We start from the raw sequence: 11131 nt of genomic DNA on the forward strand, positions 1-11131 counted from the left end.
ATACAACCTACTTCAAAGGCCACTCTTAATTTCTAAGAGTGTAAGGGGTTTTTAGACCAAAAAGTTTTAGAACTGCTGCACTAGACCATGAGTTCCTCTAGATCCACGTAGTCAGTATCTTTGCATACCTGGAAACTGGTGCATAAAAAATTCACCTGGCAAATGCTTATCAAGTGCCAACTTAGCCTGATGCCATTCTAGGCATTGGGGATTCCGAACTGAAAAAGATACTCCTTGTTCTTCAGGACTCAGTCCACTGGGGAGACAAACGGGTAGAAGAACTGTTACAACAAGGGCTGTGGTCAGTGAGAGGAGCCTGCAGCATGAGCACACACCCGTTAGCTGGAGGGGGTGGGAGGAATTAGCCAAGAATGCTTCCCAGAGGGGCAGACACTTGATTAAAATCTTTAAGGCCATCAGATTTCAGCCAAGGGAAGAGCATTTTAGGGAAAAGGGACAGAATGCATAAAAAGATTTAAGGAAAGCATGGCTAGCCCAGGCAGAGGTAGCTCGGTCGGTTAGAGCACCATTGATCGATGTCTGGTGGAGCACATACAAGAAGCAACCAATAAATGCATGAATAAGTGAAACAAACTGCTGCTTCTCTCTTCTAACACCAATAAATAAAAAATTTTAAAAACTTTTAAAAAGAATGGTTACTTTCAGTGCCTACTTGAAGCAATATGAACACAGCATGAAGTACAAGCATGTGTATTGGTGAGGTTGGGAATGGAAGATGAGGTTAGAATAAAGTCACAACTGTAAAATGAATGCATTTAAAAACAAAAGATAAAAGCAAAAGATTTTTAAAAAAGAGAGAGGCTAGAGAGGTAGGCAGGGGCCAAAGCAAAGGGCCTTCAATACCATATTAAGAAACGTAGGCTTTCTTCCTCGAGGGAGGGAGTAGGGAGGGGTTTGGGAGGGTTTTAGGATCACATTCGCACCAACTTTTAAAAAGAACTGGGCCCTGGTGGCTCCCTTGGTCGGAGCGTGGGAGCGCCGTCCTGTACACCAAAAAGGTTTCCCGTTAGATTCCCGGTCAAGTCACGCCTAGGTTTCGGATTTGATTACCCCCCACCCCCTCTCACCCGCCTCCCGGCCCCGCTTGGGGCGCCTACAGAACGCATCTGATAGTTCTCTCTCTCTCTCATCAATGGACATATCCTCAGGTGAGGGAAATAAAATGAAACTGTTGGTTAAGGAACACCTATATTTAAAAAAAAAAAATCTTTGGTAGCAATGTAGAGGACTTTTTGAATGAATGAATGAGTTGGAGAATCGGGAGTAAGACCAGAACAGATCCAGGCAGCAGTTAATAAAATGAACTGCCTAAGGCAATCCCAGCAGCTCTAAAGAGGAACCTCATTTGCAGGAAGTACAATCTACGAAATTCAGTGGATGTGCAAAGTGCGAAACGGGAGCGCTTGGGCATGTCCAGGGGCCAAGCACTGGTTACAGATGGGTGGAGGTGTCTTCCATGAGTTTTGGGGAAGCAGGGAGATAGACTGGAGTTAACTGTATGAAGTCAGGTATTTTCCATGTGTAGCAGCTGGCAGCTGAGCAGATCTAAATACATTTACGCGCCATCCCCGCCCGCGGGCCGGAGCCCACGGCTCCCACGGTTTCCACTCCCGACCAGCAAGAGCCAGGCCTCCCCCGCCTCTGCCCCTGGGAAGCAAGGCAAAGCGCTCCCTCTGCTCGCTCTCCCTTACCCCTGCGAGGCGGTTCCCCACTTCCTCTCCCCCACCTCACCCCCACCCCGAGCGAAAACAAAAGCAGCCCCGCGCCCACGCTTCAGACTTTACGACCCTGGGACGTGGGTCTGGGGACTGTTCCTTGCGCTCCGCCACGGAGACGGGCATCTCTCCCCCGGCTCCCGGCGCCCGCCCGGCCGCTCGGTAACTCTTCCCCTTGTCCCCAGCCTCCCCCGGCCGGGCGCGGCCCCGCCTCCCCACGGAGAAACATCCCAAAAAAGGGCAGAAAAGAAATTTCGGCGTAAAGTTGGCCCACAAGGGAAGAGAGGAGGGTCCGCAGAGGAAAAAGGAGAAGGGAGGGCGCGCGGAGCTACGAGGGAGAGGGGAAGCGGGGGAGACGCAGGGGCGCCTGGAGAGGAGGTCGATCTCCTGAGCTTGGAGCGGGGCGAGGAGGGGCGGACAGGGACGCGTCCCGGGTGGGGCTGAGGGCGGGCGGCGAGCGCGTATCGTCCAGCTGCAGCCGCGTGGAAAATATGCGGGGGACGTGGGGGCGGGGCAGCAGGAGCGCGGAGTTGGGTTCCCAGCGGCCCGGCGACTGTAGAGGAGGGGCCCTGGCTCCAGGGAATGTGGCTGGAAGGGGAAGCGAGGGGAGGAGAGGTCAAGCCCAACCTCGGGGGCACAACCCGGGCCGCGCTCTGCGTTGCGACCGGGGCTGGCTCTGGACTCCCCTACTGCCTCAGTTTCCCCAAGTCCCTGGTGAGGCTTTCCTTTATCACTGCCACGTGGGTAACGCATGTCCAGAGCCTGGGACTCAGGGTAAACTGAGGCACTCCAACGGCGGAGGAGCCCCGCCTCCCAAGAGACATTTAATCTGGGGGGATTTACAGGAAACTTCTAAATTAAGGGCAGCGGCTGCTGCAGCTAAGGGGGGTGAGGGAGCACTCTGGTCCCCGTGCCGGGGCAGCTGCCGTGAGCTCACGCCCCGAAATAGCCCCAGGGGCCCCAGCCGCAGCTGCCACTGGGCCGGGCTGTCACTCAGAGGAAACGCGGAGCCCCCCAGCCCAAGGGTCCCCTCCCCTCCCCTCCGCTGTTAGGATTTTTAGCAGACAGTCCGGGTTGCTTTCCCTTCCGACGGCTGGAGGGGAGGGGAAGTAACGGAGGGGCGGGGCCTCGGGGAGGCGGTCCCAAGGGGGTGGGCGCAGGGGGCGACCGCGCCCCCCGACCAAGCAGTGCTTCTGCCCCTACAAGGTTTGGGCCGCGGTGGGGGAGGGTCCCGGCCCCCGGCTCCGCCCGGTCCCTCCCCGCCTTTTAGGCACTCGCGCGGCTGGAACATCCCAGTCCCGCTGGGTCCTCCTTGCTCGCCACCCGTGCGCCCAATCCGCGCAGCCAAGCCCACTTCTCCCGGTCCGCACCGCCGCCGGCCCGCCGGTCCCCCACCGCAGCCATGGACGCCATCAAGAAGAAGATGCAGATGCTAAAGCTGGACAAGGAGAATGCCATCGACCGCGCTGAGCAGGCCGAGGCCGACAAGAAGCAAGCTGAGGACCGCTGCAAACAGGTGAGGGCCCAGGGCCTAGTGTAACCCCTTGCACCACCCGACCCCCAACGAGTAGGGTAGGCCCTGCCCTGTGTCCCCTATCCTAGGTCCAGCTCTCCAGGGCTCTCCCGTCCAGTGCAGGGATTGGACCTTCACTTCACAGTACCCTCAGGGACCTAACCAGAGCCACAGTTCCTAGCACCCACCATAGCTTGGGGAGCCACAGTCCTCTAATTTCCACTCCTGCCCTTGCAGAGCAATGATGAGCCCTGCTTCTTGGGGCTGGGAACTCTCTCTACCCCCACTAGATCCCTCCAACACCCCTGGCTGCACTGTGCCTCCTCTGCTATCCCTCTTCCTCCCTGACATCCTCCAAATATCCCTCAGTAACCCTTCACGCACACCCCTGCCTCCTCCCTGCGCCTGGGCCTGGCTAACGGAGGTTTCTCTCTCCCAGCTGGAGGAGGAGCAGCAGGCCCTCCAGAAGAAGCTCAAAGGGACGGAAGATGAAGTGGAAAAGTATTCAGAAGCAGTGAAGGACGCCCAGGAGAAGCTGGAGCTGGCCGAGAAGAAGGCCACCGACGTGAGTGTGGATCTGGGGGGATGCGGGGAGAGTTAGTGCACTGGGAGGGGTCCTGGACATGGGGCTGAAGGGAGAAGGGGAGCTACATATCCCAACGCCAGGACTGAAATGTTTTCCTCCCAGGAGTCCGGACCATGGCAAGCTTGCACAAATAATCCAAGTTAGTGGGTAAATCAAAACCACCTACCGCTTTCCCCAGAGGACATAGATTTGTAATTCCATTTGGCTCCAGCTCTTTGAATGTACAGTGATCAAACAGTGAGTCATCGTGGGGGTGGGTGGTACAAGAATTTACCATCCGCCTCAATTAATCCTCCAGCTGAAAATGGAGAGGAGACTACAGCTACATATGCGAGGTGTGGGGTGTGGGGTGTGGGTATAGGTGGTGTTAGGCAGGAGGAGAGAGAGGAATCTGGAAATGGGCCCTGACTTGAGTTACACTCCTGGGGGGGGGGGGGGGGGGGGGGCATTAGAAATTCCCTGGCTTTGACCTCTGGCTCCAGTGGCCCTGCTGTGCATTGGGGCCCCAGCTCAGGTTCTAACAGCCCCTCATTTACCCTCATTAAGCTGTCAGCCTCCAGACTATGCCAGGCCACAGGGCAAAAGGACAGGGCCACAAATGCCAGGGCAGCCACTTTGGCAGGTCCTGCTCACTCAGATTTCTCTGCCCAGCCCACACCCCCTAACCAGACTTCTCTACCTCCTGTCATTCCCAACCCCCACCTTGCGGTAGGGGAATGGTCATATGACTTTGGACATTGTTACTTGTACCATTCCCTGCCTCAGTTTCCCTATCTGCCTTGAGCCCAGGATTGTTTTAAGTTTAAGATAAGCCTACAGTTGTGTTGGGTGGGTGGGGGGATTAGCGTAGGCATGGTCAGACCATGAAATCAGAAAGGGCATTACTGTTTGTGTTGACCATTATCCATGTTCCCCAGCTCCCTCCCCCCATTCCCACCCTGGGCAGCTTTCTCTGACCTCCAACTTTTGGTTTTGGTTCTCTACCAGCCCTGGCACTTGGGAGGGAACTGACCTGCAGCTGCTAGCAAAGACAACCCTGGGCATCTGATACTCTATAAATAACCAAGGCCCAGTGCAGCTGGAGGCAAGACTGGAAACCCAAGGAGTTGGGTGGGGGCTGGAGGGAAGGAGAGTGGACAGGGACAGAGCTGGGGAAGCAGGACAGCAGTGCCAGAAGTAGAAAGGAAAGAGCCCAAACTTATTTTGTGACCTTGAATGCAGCATTTACACAGTTCCTACCTCCACTTCTCCCTTCTCTCCTGCTTCCTAATTGTCCAGTGGAGACAGTAGTGCCTGTCTATGGTTAGAGAGCAGCATCCATAACCGAGAAGAGTTTGAAAAGCAGAAAATGGTAAATGTCAGTCCTGTCATGAGGACCCCAGGACTTCTTAGAGTTATACAGAGTCTCATCTCTCTCTGCAGTACATACCCACAATGTCCCCATGTTGTTCTCCCCGACCCGCAGTGCTCTCCCCAGAGTCCTTCCACATTGAGTCATCTGGCTCTGTGCCCACGATGGGCTCTTGTCACTGTAGGTGGCCTTCAGCACCTGGAGGACAAGCTACTGCTTTCTATATATGGTAGTGTGTTTCCTCCACCCGACAGTACCGCCCAGGATATGCTTTCTACCCCTTCTGCCCCCGGTGCTGCCACCCATCTCTTTCCTCTCACTTCTTCCCCTACGCTGATCCTTTCTCTTTTCCAATCTTAAATCTTAGGGCCTCTATGTCTTTGTCTCTGAGGAAGAGGAAGAACCAGGGATATTAACCTAACATTTATGGAGTGTGGACTCTGCAGGCAATGTGCTCAAGTGCTTTTTGCATATTATTTTATTTCCCAAAATCATCAGAATCACATGGGAGCTTAAAAAAATTTTTCTAGGTTCCTGCCCCTGGAGAACTTAGATCAGTGAATCTAGCAAGGAGCTAGAACCCTGGCTGGGTGGCTCAGTTGGTTGGCGCATCGTCCTGTACACCAAAAGGTTGAAGTTTTGATCCCCGGTCGAGGTGCATATAGGAGGCAACTGATCAGTGTTTCTCTCTCTCTCTTTCTCTCTCCTTTCCTTTCTCTCTAAAATCAATGAACATATCCTTGGGTGAGGATTTCAAAAAAAAACAAAAACCTAAAACAAAACAGAGCTAGAGAACCTGTTTAGTTATATAAGCCTCCTAGATGGTCCTGTTGATTAATCAAGTATTAGAAGTACTCCTGGCTGGTGTGGATCAGTGGACAGAACACTGGACTACAAACCGAAGGGTCACTGGTTTGATTCCCCATCAGGGCACATGCCTGGGTTGCAGGCCAGGTCAACTGGTCGATGTATCTCTTTCAAATCAATGTTTCTGTCCTCCTCTTTCTCCTTCCCTTCCCATCTCTCTAAAATTGAATAAATAAAATATTTTTTAAAAATACTACACTGTCTCAGAAGAGACTATGAAGAAGGAATTGCTATTGTCAACTCAGATTTAAAAAGGAGGAAACTGAGGCTTAGAGAGACTAAATAAATTGCCCAAGGTCACACAAGTGTTGAGTGGCTGACCATGGCTCTAAGACAACAGTCTGACTCAGAGCCCATGCTCTCAGCACCAAACTGTACTGCTTCTCTTTTTCCTTTGTTGGGGCCCGCCCTTCTTGCTCTGCTCTCTTTCTCAAGGCATCATCAGTTTTTATGGAACTTTTCCAAAACCTCCATGGTTTTGCCTCTCTATTTTAGGATCAGTGTCTGAGTATCCATCACTCACACTGCCCTTGCACCGCCCCCAGTTGCCTCTTCTCCTTGGCAGGGAACCCCTTGCTAATAGCCATGGATGCCCCATGCAGGTCTGGCTTGCCTCCAGAACCCCTGTCTGGGAGTCTGCCTAGCAACTGGTGACATCACTTGAACTTGATTATATGATTGGCTATTCCTAGCAGCGTTGCGGCTCTGGTTGGCCTGGGTCTTCCCCACCCCCTTACCTGGGCCCGGCTCTGCTGTGGAGTAAGGGCTGCCTCAGACTTGGTCCGAGCCCTTGGAGTGTTCTTTGACTGGGCAGAGAGACCTGCATGCAGATGACCATTGGGAGCGTAACTATGCTCAGTGCCTGAATTGGCCCTGTAGCAGGGAAGTGGAGTTTGTCGAGGAATTAATGCTATTTGGGGCTGGAGCATAGAGTCTGGGCAGAAGATAGATGGTTGTCTAGGGGGTAAAAAATAGGTTTAAATCTGGAAGACAGGGAGCCTAGGGTCTTTCTAATAAGAGTTTTACCATCCTCTGGAGCCTCGCTGATCCTCAACCAAGGTAGACAAAGCCTTTCTGATCTCTAACCTTTGACCCACAGGCCGAAGCAGATGTGGCCTCCCTGAACCGCCGCATTCAGCTGGTAGAGGAAGAGCTGGACCGGGCACAGGAGCGTCTGGCTACAGCCCTGCAAAAGCTGGAGGAAGCTGAGAAGGCAGCTGATGAGAGCGAGAGGTGGGCAGGGGGCCCTCAGGGGTGGAGCCAGGGAGGCAGGGGAGGCTGTTTCTGCTGGGTCCTGACCCCACCCCCACTCCTCTTCCTGCCTCTCAGAGGAATGAAGGTCATTGAAAACCGAGCCATGAAGGATGAGGAAAAGATGGAGCTGCAGGAGATGCAGCTGAAGGAGGCCAAGCACATTGCGGAGGATTCAGATCGCAAATATGAGGAGGTGACAGCCCCGCTCCAATTTCTTCTTGCTACCAAGCCCCCAACACCCCCCCCCAGCTGTACCCCCCGCCTCCCCGTTGTTCTCCATGGATCTATTCCTTCTCTCTCCCCCCTCACTCCAGGTGGCCAGGAAGCTGGTGATCCTGGAAGGAGAGCTGGAGCGCTCAGAAGAAAGAGCTGAGGTGGCTGAGAGGTAAGGGTACCCTGGGGTGGCAAGTGAAACTTAGCTGAGCCCATGGCTCTGGGGCACGCTGCACAGTGGGGAGGCAGTTTCTCAGGCCTGGGCCATAGAAACAGGTCCTGTCCTCTGACCCCTACCCGCTGCCCCCAGCCGAGCCAGGCAGCTGGAGGAGGAACTTCGAACCATGGACCAGGCCCTCAAGTCCCTGATGGCCTCAGAGGAGGAGGTAGTGACCTCTCTGGACCTTTCTGAGCAACAGCACCTTCTCTCATCTCGCCTTCCCGTCCACCTCAGGCTGCTCTCTCTGATCTGCTGGGGGTTGGGAAGGGCCTGGGGCTTCCAAACTCTGCCTGCTCTCACTCTCACACCTTTGCTCTTCTCTTCTCTTCTCTACCCCTCCCCCACTGTGTCATCATCTCCACTGTCTCCCCACACTGTGCCTTCCCACCCCATCCTGCCACACACCCCCTGCAGTAAATGTGGGGACCTAGAGGAGGAGCTGAAAATTGTTACCAACAACCTGAAATCCCTGGAAGCCCAAGCGGACAAGGTAGAGGGGGGCAGAAGGGCAGTGAGGATGGGGTCGTGCAAGGGAGGGAGGCAACAGGCCCAGGCAGGGTGGGGCTGGGTGCTCCATGGAGACCAGGTCACAAGTGGCCCGTGGGGCTCAGGAGAAATGATTTGTGGAGGCAGTCTACTAATGACGTGTATATGTCCCTAAAAGTATTCCACCAAAGAAGATAAGTATGAAGAGGAGATCAAACTGCTGGAGGAGAAGCTAAAGGAGGTGAGAGTCCTTCCAGTCCCCACCCTCCCCTCAAGCCCCCCAGTCCCTACCAGAGACTGCCTGTGGCAGGGAATTTGGAGATGGGGTAGAAGAGAAGGTTGACGTCAGCAAAAGTGCCTGGGAGGGGCTCACTTTCTGTCATTTGCACACCTTGCTTTTACTCCCAGGCTGAGACCCGAGCAGAGTTTGCTGAAAGGTCTGTGGCAAAGTTGGAGAAAACCATTGATGACCTGGAAGGTAAAAGAGATCTCCCCTGTACCCCCAAACTGCACTCCCCATGACTGCCAGCCCGTCCCTTATCTTCACATCCCATTATATATGCCACCGAGAAGTTCGGTTTGGACCAGCTAGGACTACACAAACTCCGGTGATCCGTGCCTACCGTTTAAGTACTTGTAACCAAATACAGCTCCTGTGCTTCTCAAACTTGAGTGTGCCTGAGCTCCCCCAGAGGTTTTTAAATGCAGATTCCTGGGTCCTGCTCCGAAATGTTGCTGACTGTGGGCTGGAGAATTTGTATATCTAACAGCCTCTCTGGTAAAGCCGATGTTGCTGTTTGTCATGAGACCACACTTTAAGTAGCACTCAATTAGACAGTTCTGTCTCTCAGTGCAACACAGTAGAGCTGTATCACAGAGACTTCTTTATTATGCAGAGAGCTATTATGTTTAATATCTAGGTTTGCAAGACAACATTAGTTAAAAGTACTATTTTAAGCTAGATTTAGTTAAAACAATCATCCAGGTATTTGCTAGTCTGTGACTGTTTCTCACTATCATCAACATTGTACCTAAAACTGCCTTTCCTTTCTATTGTGTAACAACTCTTCACTTTCGTAGTTCCAATTTCTCTTGCTTCCAGCCTTCTCAAGCAAGCCTCAATTTTATCTCCAACTTTATAGGATTTTAGATCGTTCTGGCTTGAGAACCTTTCCCTTAAAGCAAGCACTCCCGCTTATTCAAAGCACTGTGCCCCCAGGTCCCTAGAGGATGCAGGAACTTAGGGTGCAGAGAAGGACAAAAGAGACACGGGTACAGAGAAGGGAGGAGGTAGCCCTGACAACTGTCTAGCCTGCTCTCTTACTGATCTTTATCCACCTGTCTCTGATTTGTGTTCTCTCTTTCCATTATCCTCCTCGATCCTTTCCTCTTTCCTTCTGTTCCCTCGCCCCACACTCCCACCCATCCCTGGACCCCCTCCAGATGAAGTCTATGCGCAGAAGATGAAGTACAAGGCCATCAGCGAGGAACTAGACAACGCACTCAATGACATCACCTCTCTCTAAGCTCCTCGCCAGTGTGGCCCCCTCAGCCCCTCTGTCCTCTCCTTTCCGTTCTCTCTCTGAGGAGGGGTCAGGCAGGAGGAGCAAAAATTGCCAACATTATACAGCCAGGCTGGGCGTAGCCTAGGAGAGCACCCATCACATGTGCTGCCCACCCTGGCACTTGCTTCTTCCTTCTATTGATCCACTCCGCCCTCCACCCACCAGCCTCTACCTCTCTCTGCTGCTTAATAAACTCATCTTGGTCTCCATGCTGTTTTCCTGCCCTCCAGAGAGCACTTCCTTCACCCCTACAATAGCACTGCTGAGACCTTGGCTCTTACAGACACCCCCTATCTTGTGACACCCACCAAACTCTGCGGCCCACACTGAAGTCCTCCGCACGGGCACTCCCAGCCTGTCACTCTGTCACCGCTGCATGTGGGCATGATAGGGCCCTAGCAGTCACCCGCTGGTGCCTCTGCCGACCTAGGCCTGGCGCTGACCTCGGAATGCTGAGCTGGGGTTCCAGGACATCAAGGAATGACCAGAAGGGAAATGGGGGGTGAGGTGCAGAGGAGGGGCAAGAAGGTTGTGAAAGGTCTGAGATGAAGTTTGGAAAAACACTGGATGCCAGCAACGTGGGGTTTTCACTGCAGGTCTGTTTTCTGCCTCAAGTCTGTCTGACTGTCTGCCCTTCCCTTTCCTGGCTCAGTTTTTGTTCTACCTTCTGTTTCCAACTCTCTTAATCCTTCTAAAGAAGGAGGGTACATTAGTTTGATTCAGGCCTTCCCATTTCCCCTCCGTGATCCCAAAGCCTAGAGTAAGGTATCCATGCCTGTCCTGATCGATCCATCCATTTGCTCCTACCACAGAGACCTCAAACCCGTGAATGCGTGTGTCTCCATGTGTCTCCAACCCACTCTGTGTCTATTTGTCACATCCCCTGTCCATGCCTCCCCACAGATCTCCCCTCATGTCTCCCTTCCACCTCCTCATGTGCTGCTTCCTCTCACAGAGACCTTGGCCAGTGCCAAGGAGGAGAACGTGGAGATTCACCAGACCCTCGACCAGACCCTGCTGGAACTCAACAACCTGTGAGGGTTGGCCCTGCCTCCAGCCAGGCTATAGTTGCTGCCCCAACCCAATAAAACTAATGTTACTGGCATCACAGGGCCCTTTAAGCCTTTCTTTGGTGTTGGCAATGGTGGCGGTAGTTTTCCAAAGTGGAACAAGCTGACAGGGTACCTGAGGGAAGCAGTAGAGTTGGAAGGACCCCCAAGTGAGCAGGGCCTGGTTCCATACTCTGTTACAAGACTTCCTTTTCAATGGTGGCCAAGGGGTGGGGGTGCTGTGCCCATTTAGGAGGGTTGTGAACAGGCAGTGTGAAGCAGAGGGGCTGG

The 11131-nt window shown here is 53.5% G+C and overlaps 1 protein-coding gene across 2 annotated transcripts; it reads left to right on the forward strand.

The window, feature by feature from the left end:
• Positions 1-2956: 2956 nt before the first annotated feature.
• On the forward strand, positions 2957-10866 carry TPM2 (tropomyosin 2). 2 transcript variants are annotated; one of them, XM_054584680.1, is made up of 9 exons: positions 2957-3252; positions 3689-3814; positions 7153-7286; positions 7383-7500; positions 7622-7692; positions 8155-8230; positions 8405-8467; positions 8635-8704; positions 10747-10866. In XM_054584680.1, exons 1-9 carry the CDS (start codon positions 3139-3141, stop codon positions 10827-10829), a joined length of 855 nt encoding a protein of 284 aa, XP_054440655.1. In that variant the 5' UTR covers positions 2957-3138; the 3' UTR covers positions 10830-10866. The 2 variants fall into 2 exon arrangements, with proteins under 2 accessions (XP_054440655.1, XP_054440654.1); XM_054584679.1 differs by lacking the exon at positions 10747-10866 and adding an exon at positions 9670-10000 and having other exon boundaries at positions 2965-3252.
• The last annotated feature ends 265 nt before the right edge of the window (positions 10867-11131 follow it).

The sequence above is a fragment of the Pteronotus mesoamericanus genome, unplaced genomic scaffold, assembly GCF_021234165.1.
Source record: "Pteronotus mesoamericanus isolate MK-2021 breed Mesoamerican mustached bat unplaced genomic scaffold, CSHL_Meso_final contig_78, whole genome shotgun sequence".
In the NCBI taxonomy this organism is placed as follows: Eukaryota; Metazoa; Chordata; class Mammalia; order Chiroptera; family Mormoopidae; genus Pteronotus; species Pteronotus mesoamericanus.

Bases quoted from the DNA above. Each gene is read 5' to 3' on its own strand.
- TPM2 (XM_054584680.1), top strand. From the start codon at position 3,139: ATGGACGCCATCAAGAAGAAGATGCAGATGCTAAAGCTGGACAAGGAG. The intron at 3,815-7,152 runs GTGAGTGTGGAT...TTTGACCCACAG, and splicing joins CCGAGAAGAAGGCCACCGAC to GCCGAAGCAGATGTGGCCTC. The intron at 7,693-8,154 runs GTAAGGGTACCC...CACCCCCTGCAG, and splicing joins AGAGCTGAGGTGGCTGAGAG to TAAATGTGGGGACCTAGAGG.